Source organism: Macaca thibetana, chromosome 19 (assembly GCF_024542745.1).
Source record: "Macaca thibetana thibetana isolate TM-01 chromosome 19, ASM2454274v1, whole genome shotgun sequence".
In the NCBI taxonomy this organism is placed as follows: Eukaryota; Metazoa; Chordata; class Mammalia; order Primates; family Cercopithecidae; genus Macaca; species Macaca thibetana.
In genome coordinates this window covers 11,413,453-11,426,545 of record NC_065596.1, presented here as the reverse complement: position 1 = coordinate 11,426,545, position 13,093 = coordinate 11,413,453, and the positions used below count along the sequence as shown (strand labels likewise).

The 13,093-nt window shown below is 59.4% G+C and overlaps 2 protein-coding genes across 9 annotated transcripts in view; one reads left to right on the top strand and one right to left on the bottom strand.

Moving 5' to 3' along the window:
* The window catches only part of NFIX (nuclear factor I X), a 101,558-nt gene extending 93,908 nt beyond the window's left edge, over positions 1–7,650 (top strand). For 4 of the 8 annotated variants that reach the window (XM_050770378.1, XM_050770380.1, XM_050770376.1 and 1 more), the window contains exons 10-11: positions 61–152; positions 4,432–7,650. In XM_050770378.1, the coding sequence (XP_050626335.1) occupies positions 61–152; positions 4,432–4,446 (107 nt within the window). In that variant the 3' untranslated portion in view covers positions 4,447–7,650. Of the gene's footprint in view, positions 1–60; positions 153–4,431 lie in introns of those variants that run through there. The other 4 variants (XM_050770382.1, XM_050770377.1, XM_050770381.1 and 1 more) reach the window with 2 other exon arrangements.
* Positions 7,651–8,413: 763 nt separating this feature from the next.
* Positions 8,414–12,727, bottom strand: LYL1 (LYL1 basic helix-loop-helix family member). The gene is made up of 5 exons (XM_050770707.1): positions 12,665–12,727; positions 12,384–12,548; positions 10,637–10,995; positions 10,457–10,548; positions 8,414–9,542 (listed from the first exon to the last, which is right to left on the bottom strand). The coding sequence occupies exons 3-5, from the start codon at positions 10,969–10,971 to the stop codon at positions 9,127–9,129; spliced, it is 843 nt and encodes a 280-aa protein (XP_050626664.1). The 5' UTR covers positions 10,972–10,995; positions 12,384–12,548; positions 12,665–12,727; the 3' UTR covers positions 8,414–9,126.
* Between the last annotated feature and the right edge of the window lie 366 nt (positions 12,728–13,093).

The window sequence follows — 13,093 nt, the reverse complement described above, 5'->3', positions numbered from 1 at the left end:
GTGCCCAGGTGGGCCCCAAGGCCTGACAGGGTCTCTCCCTCTCTCCCCTGCTCCCCACAGCATTCGCAACGACAGGCGCCTCCTCTGCCAACCGGTTTGTCAGCATCGGACCCCGGGACGGCAACTTTCTGAACATCCCACAGCAGTCTCAGGTAGGAGACCCTGCCCACCACCTGGATGCAGGGACCAGGAGAGCAGGCAGGGTTGCAGGGCATCTTGGTGTTAGGGAAGAGCCTGGAGTCCTTGGGGCTAACGGAGAGAGAGGTCTGAGGCAGGGCTGGAGGGCCCAGGCTTTTGCACGCCCAGCTGAGCCTATCTCCCCAGGCAGCCCCCAGGCTCCCTGGCTAATCAGCTAATTGGATAATTAGCTCTGACAGCCCTGGCCCTGGGGAAGGCGGCCAAGGACCCAAGTCTAGAGACCCTCTGGGCCAGGCCTGGTGGAAGCAAAGATGGAAGCCTGAGGCCCATCAGGAGGAGAATAGAGTCTGCCTCACTGCTTTCACCCACCCCGGCTGGAAGCCCTGGCCCCTAGCCCTTCCCTTTCCCCTGGCTTTGGGTGGGCTGGGTGACTGGTGGAGGAGGGACAGAGGGCCTGGTGGGCTACGTGCCCAGAGACTGGCACTGAGGGCAGGGCAGGGCAGGCCGCTGCCCTAGAGGCCCCTCACCCAAGTCCTCAGGAGTCCTGTTAGGGAGAAGGCCAGCATGCTGGAGACCCCATCCTTGCTCCTGTCTCCTGCTGACACCACCCCTAGTTCTTACAAGGAGACAGATCCCTGTCACAAGCAAGAGATAAGACAACTCTTAGCCCTCCAGGTGGAGACCCCAGAGGCCAGTGCGCACAGAGCCCAGTGCCCTTGGGGGCACAGGGAAGACCCATCTCAGGAGGAGGGCAGAGGCAGCTTTAGGGGGCCTGAGGCTTTTACAGCCCAGGGTTTTGAAAAATAACATGCAAATATCTTTCTTTTGCACATTTTACAAAAACACCTCCTTGGAGGTGTCCTCAGCTCTGGGAAATCCACCTCTGTCAAGAGCCCCTGGGGCCACCTCTCATCTCCTGCTCTGCCTCTCTCTGCTCTGGGGCCTGAGTCCAGAGAAAGTTGGTGGATGGAAGTTTTGTGTGTGGTTTGAGATTGTTTTTTTTTTTCTTTTTCTTTTTCTTTTCCTTTCCTTCCCTCAAAAAAAAAAAAAAAAAAAAAAAAAAAAAAAAAGCCAAAAAACTTTGTCAAACTTCAAACTTCAGAGCTCCCTAGTGGCAAGGAGGGGAGGGGAAGAGAACTTCAACCCCCTCCAGCTTCCCACCCCCTTTCCCTAGAGTCACGTCTGACCCGTCTGGTTTCCAGGAGCAACCAGACATGATGTAACACCCAGATGAACTTGAACTTGGGGGTGTTGAGAAGAAAAACAATGGCTCCGAGCAGGGGCTGGAGCCAGCCCCCTCTGCTCTGTGCCAGGGAGGCCGAGAGAGCCCTGCTGGCAGAAGCGGGAGGGGGTGCCAGAGGAAGGGACAGCAGGCGGGCCTCCCCTCCTGGCTCTGGGCTGGCACCAGGCTGCAGGGCTCCATTGCTCCCTCCCTCCTGCCGCCTGCCTGGGCTGCTCGCAGCTCTGCGGTCGGTCGTGCGCTCCGCTCCGGGGACCACTGCCACGAGCCCTCCCGGCTAACCCTGTTTCCACTGCCTCTTTTACTTTCTTTGCTCACTTTGCTTGGATGTTTGGGGGCCAAGACAGAGTTTGAGACAAGTTTGAGAAAGTTTGTCTCCCCCCATGTTCCCTGTGTCTTGGGCTCCAGGAGGTAGGAGGAAGGAGTCCCAGCGGGGATCCAGGGCCCCTGAGCAGGCAGGTGTGTCTGGGAGTGGTGGGGGGAGCTGGAGCTGGACAAGCAGAGCTGGAGCCCTCAGGCCTGGGGGCAGGCAGGCGGCTGCAACGGGCGCAGGGGGTACAACCGGGGGTGGTTTCCACAGTAACCAGTGACTTTAGCTGATCTCTGGAGCACCAGATGGAGAGAGAACAATAGAATGAGGGAAGAAAAGAGAATTTTAGCAATTTTGTCATTCCCTGGGCAGCGCTTTTTACTTAGTTTTAATCAATTTTGGACCTGGCTCAGGAAGTAGGGAGGGGTGAGCAGAGAAAGCCACTCTGTGCTTGGCAGCAGATCCCCCATTCCTGGGACCTTTGGGGAGGTGCCGGGGAGCCCCCTTGGGGCAGCCTTTGTCCCTAACTCCAGACCTGGAACCAGAGTCTTCCCTCCCTGAGGAGGACCCCCCAGTCTGAGCATTGGCAATTGTCCCCAGCTGTACAGCTCAGGAAACCCCAAAGGGGCCAGTGTGGGGCCCTGGCATGGTCTGCCAGGGGCAGATAGGGCAGGTGGGGCCCTCCCTGTCCTATTGTCCACAAGCCTCATTTGCCTGGTGAGGAGAGGGGTGGGCTCACCACCATAGCCAGCCTCCCCCTCCACCTTGGAGCAATGGCACAGGGTTCCTCTATAGTCTCCCCTTGGGAAGGGGGTCCCAGGGAACAGGCCCAAGCCTGTGGCGGGTGGGGGTCACCCAGCCCAGGCGGTTCCCACCCCCGGGCTTGGGCCAGAAGCCCAGGAGCTGGCTGCGGGCTGGTTCCCCCCCACCCACTCTGGGGATGCCTCAGACCTGGGTTTCCGCCTTAGCCTCACTAGGCTCCAGTGAGCCTCTGTTTGGCCTGTAGTCAATTGACCGGTTGGACTTGGGGCAGGTGCTTGAGGAGCCCCGCTGAGGGAGGGCAGGTCTCTTGTGTGTACTGTCCAGCACATGCAGGAAGTTTAGCATTTCTGCCCACCCAGCAGCGCCTGGTCATTGTGGCAATCCCAAACCCCACACTTCCAGATGCTCTTGATCTGCACTGTCCATTGTGGTAGCCATGGGCCACGTGTGGCTGTTTACATTTAAATTAACTTATTAAGTAAAGAAAAATTTGGTTCCTCAGTTACAGTCGCCGCATTTCAAGTGCTTAGAAACCACTTGTGGCTAGTGGCTACTGCAATGGAAATGAGAACATTTCCATTGTCACAGAAAGTGCTAGATGATCTCCAAGGCCCTTTCTGAAACCCAGTGTCCCTATCCTCAGTCCCAAACCAGAGCCTGAGAGCAGGTCTGGCCTGTAGGCAGAATGTTTGACCAAAGCAATGTTTTAAATATTGGAAATTTTCACACGAAATTCTGTCTGGGCTTCTGGTTTCTTTTGAAAAGTTGGCAGATGAGCTGCCCTGGGCCTTCACTCACCCTGACCTAGGCAGGGCACAGGCATTCCGGCCACCACAGAACCTGCTTCCTCGTGCTCGCAGCACAGGCAGCAGTTAGGAGCACAGCCTGCACTGCCTTTTACATTTCAACCCTGGCTCTGTTGCCCGAGGGCTGTGTGGCCTCAGGCAGGTCACCCACCCGCTCAGTGCCTGGCTTCCCTGTGGGATCAGGGCAGGGGTGGAGTGAACCAGGACCTGGTATGTGCTCTGTAGTTGGCTCTGCCTGGCCTCTGCAGACCAGAGTCTGTGACAGCCTGGAAGAGGCCCCAAGATGCATTTTCAGGGACCCTCATTTTGCCCCAAGGGTGCTACCAGGTGCACCCAGGCCCAGTAGACCACAGTAGACCCTGACCCACCACTTTGCCAGGAGGTGGGGCTGGAGCCTTGGATGGAGGGCATAGCCAAGCAGCTTGGGGTCTGCCCTGGGTATGCTCTGAGCTGAGCCACCAGACACAGGCAGACAAGGCCCTGTCTGTGAGAAGGCAGCACCCCCTGCTGGCATTGTGAAGGAAGTGACGCTCACCCCAGGGAGCCTCAGGTCCTTCCTCAGTGTCTAGTGTCCTGAGGGTAGAAGATCAAGCACCGTGGGCTACGTGGCCCCTCCCCTAGGCCTGGCGCTACTAGGGACTGAAGCCAAGTGGTTCCTCTGCCCCCAGCTTTTCAGCCTGTGGGACCTTGGCTGGGGTATATAGATGGGAATTTCTGCTTTTAATCCAAAGAGACAGAAAGAAAACTCAGCAAGAAGCTGGGCCACCCCCACCCCATCCCTAAAACCCCTCTGGGTACAAAAGCCCCAGCCTGGCATCTTCCCCACCCTCCAGGACCCACACAAAAACCTAAACAATTGGAAACATGGCCAGATCTCAGGCCTGTGCCAGCGCCAGCCATGGGGGTCCCGCCCGCTGGGCACAGTGCCCACGGGAAGGCCAGCTGGACTCTAGCACTAGGGGCAGAGTCTCTGAGGGGGCAGGGTTCTCGCAGGAGGGAGGGAGAGAATGGGGATGCCCTTTCTTCTCCACGGGAACGAGGTGGGTGGTGGCTGCCTGGCACCCTGGCTCTTTGGGAGCTGGGCCCTTGAGGGGCCAGGTCACTGGGCCAGGTAGGAGTGAGATGGGACCTGCCACAGCTGTTCTCAGTGTCACCTCTTTTTCATCCTGTTTCAGTCCTGGTTCCTCTGATAAGATCGACAAAAGAAACAACAAAATGAAAAGAAGAGGTTCCTCGAAATGGGGGAGAAGAAATTTTGAGACATGGAAAAATCCCCCAGCCCAGCCCAGCCCCACCGAAAAGCAAAAATTACACGTCGTCAGCCACTCAGCCCTTCTCTCCTCCAGCCCGGGGACCCCTGCGGGCCCCAGAAGCAGCCCAGTTCTTGGAGAGCCCTCGGAAGGGGTCTCGGTGGAGCTGTGCACCAGCAGCCAAGCAGAAAGAAACACGCGACATGGACTCTGTCAAGTAGAGGACAGAAAGCAAGAAAGGATGCAGAACTGCCTTCCTCCCCACCACCCCGCCCCGGCCTTCTGGGGAAGGAACAAAGTCCCCAAACAAAGCAACCAGCACAGTTCTGAAGGGGCCTGGCCTCCACCCTCACCCCTTCCTAGGGGAACCCCACCCTCCACATGGTCGGAGCTGTCCTAGGGAGCCTGGAGGACCAGCTTGTAAAGATGATGGGGTTTAGATCCCTCAGGCTCTGCCCTCCAGACTCCGCCCTTCCCTTCCTCCCTTCCTCCTTCCCTCCCTCCCTGCCAAGGCTCCAGCTTCTTCCCCTAGCTGTTCCAGACCAGGAGGGGGAGAGCAGCCTCCACTTACCCCTCCCCACCCTCGGGCTAAAAGCCTCCAGGCGGGCAGGGGGTGACCCCTGGAGCTAGTTGCGTGTCCCAGAATGGAGGGTGTTCTGTCACCTCACCCTGAGCCTCAAGAGCAGTTCCTGGGGCCCTGGACCCCTCTGTACAGTCCGTAGGAGAAAGTCGGAATGCTCTCGAAGGCCTTGTCCTAGCCTGGGACAGGCCCCCTCTCTCCTCTCTCTGCAGGCCAGGAGGGCCTCCTTCCTGCCACGAGGGAGGGGAGTCGGGCCCCAGGTCGCCCCCACCCCCAGCCCTGCATGCAGGTGCCCTCGCTCCGCCCCATCAGTCCCTGCCCCTGCCCGTCACGCAGACTGCCCTGCTGGGGCCGGGCCGGAGGGTGGAGCAGAAAGGGGACCCCGGAGCCAAGCGAGGAGGACCAGGCAGCCGCCGCTGCCGCCGCTAAGTCACCACCTGCGCTTAGGTAGGCGTCCTGCTCGCCGACTTTCAGTTCCTTGGGAGGGTGTTGGGTGTCGTCCTTTTCAAAAGTGTTTTGGAGCTTTCTGTGCCCCCCACTTTCCCCCTGCCCCCCCCGTGGCCACTTTTCTCTGGATTTTAGCTGTAATGTCTTTACTCTTTATTTAGGGGTGGGGCATTCATTGTTTGGGTCTTTTGCTGTTGGAATGGGAACTCCTCCATTTGAGCAACTTGGGAACAATTTGGTAACACACCACAGGAAGTAGCTCTCCCCCCCAGCCCCCTCTTCCCTCAAGGAGGGTTGGGGGGCCTGTCCAGAGGGTCTTCAGAAGCCCCCCTGGGAGGGAGGGGAGGATGAGCACGCCCAGCTCCCCTCCAGGGTGTGACTTGGCCCCTCTGGCTTGTCTTTCTGTGCCTTACTCCTTCCTCCTGCGTCTCCCGTCCCTGGCCCCTTCTCGAGTCCTTGTGCCTCTCTCTCTTTCTCTCTTTCTTCATTGTATGAAAACACAAAGCACAGGTCAGGATCCTCTGAAAGAAAATCCAACATTGCACCACGTAGGGGTGGGTTATGGGCTGTATTTATTGTGAATCTAGTTTGTGAGGCTGTGGCCCTGAGCATGCGGAGGGAGGGAAGAGAGGAGGGAGTGTCTGGGGAGGGGAGGTCAGCGACCTGGGGCCGAAGGGGCAGGCAGGTGGTGCCTGCTACCCAGCTGGAAGCCACAAGGTGGCTGACCCCAGGGGCGGCTTTTGTTGGAAATTGAGTGAAGCCCTCCCTCTGTCCTCAGCGTGCAGCCCTAGAGGACCCCAGGGCTGAAGGGCAGTGGATCCTGCGGGAGTCTCCCGGGGCGTGGGGTACAGTAAGGCCCCGGGGGTGGGGGGCCGGGTGGGCCGGGCATGACGCGCGGTCAAAGTGCAATGATTTTTCAGTTCGGTTGGCTAAACAGGGTCAGAGCTGAGAGCGAAGCAGAAGGGGCTCCCTGTCCGGCCGCACGTGCCCTTTCCCTCGACGACAGTCGGGGCCTCAGGCGCTGTGTGACTGTGGGAGCCAGGGTCTGCGGGGCGCCTGCCCGGGCGAGGTCGGAAGCTGCAGGCCAGCTGGGCCCGGGCCGGAGCGTGCCCGGCGGGGCTGCCCGGGCGGGCAGGGGGTGGGGGCTGCTCCTTTCCCAAGTGGTGTTGTGAGGGGCAATGAGGGCAACAGGAGATGTGGGGACGTGTTAGGAGAGAAAAAAAAAAAAAACACAAAAATATATATGGGGGAAATGAACTTTTTTTTTTTCATTGAACCAAGTGCAATGCATCAGAGAGTTTTCCTATCTTTGTATGTTAAGAGATTAAGAAAAAAAAATTCTATTTTTGTTGTAATGTCCTCGCGGCTCTGGGGACGCTAAAAGAACCGGGCCTGCCCCGCCCTGTGCGGGGATAACGAAAGCTGAGTGTTTTTCCCTTTTTTTTCGTTCGTTTTTAGTTTTTTTTTTTTTCAAGTCGTTTTCCTGCGTTGACGAGGATGATCTGGGGTTTTTATTTGTTTCGTCGTTCGTTCTCAGTTTCGGTGGGAGGGCTGAAGGAAACGTTCACATTTTAGAGTTTAAAAAAAACACCTCGACATTTAAAAAATAACCAACACAAGATCAAAAAGGAAAAGGACGAGAGAAAAATTATTTTTAAGATAATTAAACATAAAACCCTGGTGCTTCTTACATTATAAAGTACGTTTTAAAGAACCCACAAACTATTATACATAAGTTTATGAATCAATTAAATATCCTGCACTTGTTAGGAATACGCATATCCCTTCTTTGTTGAGTTTAACGGAACGGGACAGCGGCGTGCCCCCGGCGGCTGGACTGCTCCGGTCGCGGGTCTCCCCGGGCGCCCCTCCCTGGGGCCCAGCACCCCCTCCTCGCCCCATCCCCGTCTGGGTACAGGGGCGCGGCAGGGGTCCCTGGCCCCTCCCCCGCAGAGGTCAATGCCAACGAACAAACGTCCCCTCCCTCCCTCCCTCTCTGCCCCGAGCGCCCTTCTTTGAGCCAGACGCCAACTTGACCCTCACCAGCATTATCAGGAGCGCGCTCAGCAAGTTGGTAGTTTCCTCCCCACTTTCCCGGCGCCCCTCCCCGCCCCCATTCAACATCTCTCATCCTATCCCCGACCCCCTCCGGGGAACACCGGGAAGGCTCGACGCTCCAGGACAGGACCAGCCACGCTGACAGGTCGATTTGCCCAGGCCCGCGCCCGCACGCACGCACGCACACGGCCCCGCACACAGCCCCGCCCCACCCCGCAACCAGCCCTGTCGACTGCCTTACACACCCGCCCCCGCGCTGGCCGGCCGACCTAGTGCCTTGTTCTCACCCCCGTGCTGGCGGAGCGGACGCCGCGCTCTGGGTCCCAGAGGGGCCGGGTGGCTCAGACGACCCACCACTCCCCCCACCCCGACCGTGCTGAACAGACCCCCCACACGAGAGAAAATAAAGGAGCAATAAAGTCACGAGAACTTTCGTCCCCCAATCGAGAGCCCGAGGGGCACCCCAGCCCCGCCTCTGCTCCCCCCCACCCCACCCACCCTCGGGGCGCCCCCCTCCCCCCGCAAGCCAGCCTGGGCCAGCCCCGCTTCGGCCCCTCCCGGGAGATCCGTGCGCCCGACCAGCACCAGCATCGCGGACCGCAAAGGCCGCCCGTCCCGTCAAACAAGTTTCTTCTTAGGCTAAGAAACGCAGTATATACGAGTATCTATATATAGTACTAATGGATTTGGTGTGCTTCCCCCTTAGCGTCCCCTTCCCTCTGCTCCTCCTCCTTCAGCCTGGTCTCCCCCTCTTCTCTGCCCTCCACCCCCGTCTCTGCACTGAGATACATAAGAAACAAGGGTAGTTTACTGTCTGTTTTGTTTTCTGGGTTTTCAGTGTCCTAGCGGAATGCAAGTAGGCAGCCAGCCCGTCTGTTCCCTCTCCGCCCCGCCCCGCCCCGCCCCCGTCACTGCGCTTCTGTTATACCATCTTTGCCTGACTCTCTCCGGCTTCTCCATTGAATGGCTAATGTGTATGTGAAATAAAGAAATAAAGAAAAACAAACGCAGGAGCGCCTGACCCTTCGCTAACGCGACCGTGCGGGACTGGGTCGGGGTCGGTAGGGTGCGTCCCCAACTTGGATTCTGCGCCTCTCTCCAAGCGCCGCGAGCGCAGCAGACGCCGTCGACAAGCGTCTGTCCCTGGGTCTCCGGGAGGGGCCGACGGTGAGAAAAGCTAAGGCTCCCCAGCCCCTCCTGGCCTCCCCCCGCGACCCCAGCCCGGAAAAAATGAGGCACCACTTGGGTCCTGTGACTGCTCTGCCATGTTAGTTTGCCAACCGCGCCCCTGCGAAGGGGAACCAGGCAAGGCCACTTCCACAGGGCGGTGGGTGATTTTTTTTAAGAGTCTGTGGGTCCCTTGGGGGACGATGATCACCCTTCCGGAACCCCGAGACCTTGCCCCTGACGTCGTCACTGGTCCTTCTTCGGGGGAGTTCGCACCCGAACACGCGCAGCACGTCCACTGCCCTTTCCTCGAGGGCCCTGGGCCGAGTCCCTGGTGCCCTCCGGCTCAGAAATGCTGGCGCGTGCGGTCACCGCACCTCTGGGCTCAAAGCGGTTTGCTCCATCTTTATTGGCCGGGCCGCCGCACCGGGGCTGCCGTCGGGGTCGGCCGGGGGCGCGGGCTGCGAGCGCGCTGCCACTTCGGCCCTGCGTCCGGATCCCCGGCGGGCGTCGTCGTCTGGGACCCGGTGCACCGGCCGTTTGCGGGGCCCGGGCGGGGTGGGGCCTGCGGCCAGAGCTGCCGCTTGGTCGCGCAGCAGCCGCACCAGGAAGCCAATGTACTTCATGGCTAGGCGGAGCACCTCGTTCTTGCTCAGCTTCCGGTCGGGCGGATGCGTCGGCAGCAGCTTCCTCAGCTCGGCGAAGGCGCCGTTAACGTTCTGCTGCCGCCAGCGCTCCCGGCTGTTGGTGAACACGCGCCGGGCCACCTTCTGGGGCTGGTGCCCTGTGGACAAGGAAGGCCGGGTTGGCGCCATGGCCCAAAGGGCGGCCTCTCCTGCCCTCCCCCTAGGCACGCAGCACCCTCCTGAGAACTTAAACCCAGGCCATGGGCTGGGACTTTCTCCACCCAAGGGGTCCACGGGTAGCTCTCCCCACCCCTCCCAGAAGCCACCCAGACAAGAATCATCACAGGCCCGGCCTGCGGACAATGGCCTGCTGTGTCTGTGACTATGGGCTCCTTTATGTCAATGACTGAGATTCCCTAAGGAAAGATTTCCTCGTGGTTGTTTAGGAAGCTGTCCCTGGGGACCTCATTCAGAGTGTGCCCAAGTGTGGCTGGCTGGGTGTGCTCGTGGGTCTGAGAGGTCCTCTCATTATGACTGACTGTCCTGTGTCTCATAGGCTGTGTGAGACTCTTATGTCTCATGGCTGTGGTTATGTGTGATGTTGCCATGTGGCTGTTTCATGAGTGGCTGTGGTTGTGTGGCTGATTCTTGTGTGGCCATGGTCCTAAGTGGCTGTGGTCCTGTGGCTGTCTTGTGTGTGGTTGTGGTCCTGTGGCTGTCTCTTGCATGGCTGTGGTCTTGTGGCTGTCTTTTGCGTGGCTGCACATTCTAGTGGAGCTGTCATTTTGTGGCTCCCATACCTGGTATGGCATGCTCTGTTTTGCCATGACTGCGGCTACAAGGCCTGGTCTGTTGCGTGGCGGTGGTTGTGTGGGGCTGGCTATGGGACTGCGGTTGTGCACATGGGTAGAACCTGTGTGGGCTGTTCTCTGTGTGTGCTGGAAGCACCTCTCCCCCAAGGTGGGAGTAGAGGACAGACATGAGCCCCACACAGAGATGGCCCGGCCTTCCGTGCACCCACAAGTGCACACACAGGCATGCAAACCCACAAGGCACACAAACCCACACTCACCCTCAGCCAGGTCCAGCTCACAGTGGCTTGGTCTCCGCTTCAGCCGGCTGCTAGGGAAGACGCTAAAAGGTCCTGCTGGCCCAATGTAGACACTGTAAGGGGTCGTGGGTCACTAATGCCTTGTGGGCAAGGACCCTGGCCCCCAATCCCCACCCCACCCCACCCCAGCTCCCCACTGACCTGTTGAGGAAGGGGTGAGGGTGGTAGTGCAGGGCCAAAGTGGGTGGGGCAGTTCCCAGGGTGGAGAGTTGCAGCAGTGGGGGCCGCAGGGTGCCCAGCTCTGTGGTGGGCATGGCTGCCCCTGGGGGCCTGCTGTGGCCCAGGCTGATCACTGGTACACCAGGTGGCAGCCTGGGGGGCGAGGAGCCTCCTCGGTGGCCCACCTCCTCCACCTGCGGGGGCCCAGGTGAGGCAGGCTTAGGGGGTGGGGCAGGTGCTGGGCTGGGGGCACACACCATCTCTGCCTTCTCAGTCATGGTGGGGCCCACCTCTGCCTGTGCCTGAGGCGGGCACATGGACCCCGACGTGGGGGTACTCACCTGTGGGAAAGAAGGCAGCCAGTGGGAAGGAGGACTAGGTGCCCCGCTCCCACCTTCTTAGCCCAAAAAACCCCTCAAATGGGAAGGGGGGGGAAAGGAGGAGGGGAGGGGTTTCAGTAGGCAAAGGCAGATGGCAGGGGCAGGCCCAGAAACTTCCAGGACATGGGAGGGGTCCTGCATTAGAGTAGGAGGCGCCCACCTAGGTGCTAGGCAGCGCACTGTCCCTGCGCTCTTTGTGACCCAGGAGGGGCGCTGTTGCCCCGCCTCTGAGCAAATATTCCTTCTGCCAGAATTCCCTCACCTCTGCAGCCTGGAGGGAACAAGACAGGGAGCCCCTAACTGATCCTGGGATCTCCAGAAACCCCAAGATTAACCTTGTTACCCTCAGATCTAAAGATCCGATCCAGAGACTCCTCATTGACTCATTGATGCCATGTGAGCTTGGAATCCCTCCAAGATGGACTCTGACCCTTCACAGATGCCCCCCACCCCCCACCCAGGCTGACCCTCTGCACCTCAGGAATGACCCTGTAGTTCTTCCCATTGCTGTCCCTCAAAGTGCTCTGTAATTGCTCTAGTGACCCCCATTCCTACTGCAAACGTCCCCCATAGCAACCCTGTGACCCCACTACTGACACTATGACCTCCAATGCTGACCCTAGACCCCCAAACACTGACCCCACTGCCCAGTCCAGTCATGTCCCAACCCTCCCTCTGGCTTGGAAGCCCCCACCCTCATCGGCATCCACACTTTTTAAAATTTGTTTATTTTTTAGATACAGGGTCTCCCTCTGTTGCCCAGGCTGGAGTGCAGTAGTGCAATCATAGCTCACTGCAGCCTCAAATTCCTGGGCTCAAGCCATCCTCCTGTCTCAGCCTCCTGAGTAGCTGAGAGTACAGGCATGTGCCACCATGCCCAGCTAAATTAAAAAAAAATTAATTTTTCAATAGAGACAGGTTCTCACTCTGTTGTCTAGGATGGTCTGGAACTCCTGGGCTCAAGTGATCCGCCTCAGTCTCCCAAAGTGCTGGGATTACAGGCATGCACCACCATGCCCCTCCATCATCCACACTTTTGCATACTGTTTTGACATCCCTGTTTGCTCTTGGTTCCAGAGTCCAGGATGTCCTAGCAAGGTGTGAGACTCTTGGCCCCTCTGCCCTGTCTTCCTCAGCTAGGCCCTGGGGAAGCAGGCCTGGCCCCTCACAAGTAGGTCCCTGCTGATGGATGGATGGATGGATGGATGGATGGATGGATGGATGATGGATGGATGAATGGATGGATGAATGAATGAATGAATGAATGAATGAATGAATGAACAAACAAAGGAATGCAGGCTGGGTCCCAGGCCTGGGATCCTCCACCTTTAGGCCGTTTCCCTTCTTACCCCAGCACTGTTCCTGCAGCCTGGTGAGTGCCCTGGCTCTGTCCGGTCAGGGTTGGCAGTCTGGGCCAGGGTGTGGTTTCCAGCGTCAGGCCAGGCTCTGCTGTCTCGCTCGGGTCCAGCCTCAATGCTCCAGGCCCCGGCGCCGGGCCGCGCCTCCTCGTGGGCCTTGGAGGGCCAGGATAGCCGAGGTCTCCGCTTAGGTCTCCTCCAGGGAAAGTGAGCGGCTCCCGGGCCGGCCTTCCCTCTCCCCGCCCCTGGCGGCCCGGTTTCCTCCCTCTCACCCCTGGCGGCGCAGCGACCGGAGGATGCTGGCCCAGGGCAGATAAGGGCCGGGCTGCCTGGCCGCGCCTGATAAGGAGCCGGGCTGACCCCGGAGGAAACCAGCGGGCGGGGACCTAGCAGCGCGGGCCTCCCGGCCCCGCCCCCAGCCGGCGCTGGCAGGACTCGGTCCGCCACCCCTCAGGGCTTCGCCTTCCGCTCCCCCAGGCACTGGAGGGACCCCGGGCCTCTGGGGACCCGGGCCCGAGGGCAGCCGGGGAGGAAGGTGCCTGGATGCACACAGGGGGTAAACTAAGGCAGGGAAGCTGCCTCCTCTTATGTCCTCTGAGTCTGCCCTTTGGCTTTGAACACTCCCTGCCCGAATGTCTATGCTGATGGGGGTGAGGGAGAGCCCTTTCCGGCCCGTTGGGGCCGCGTGACCCTGGGCCCCC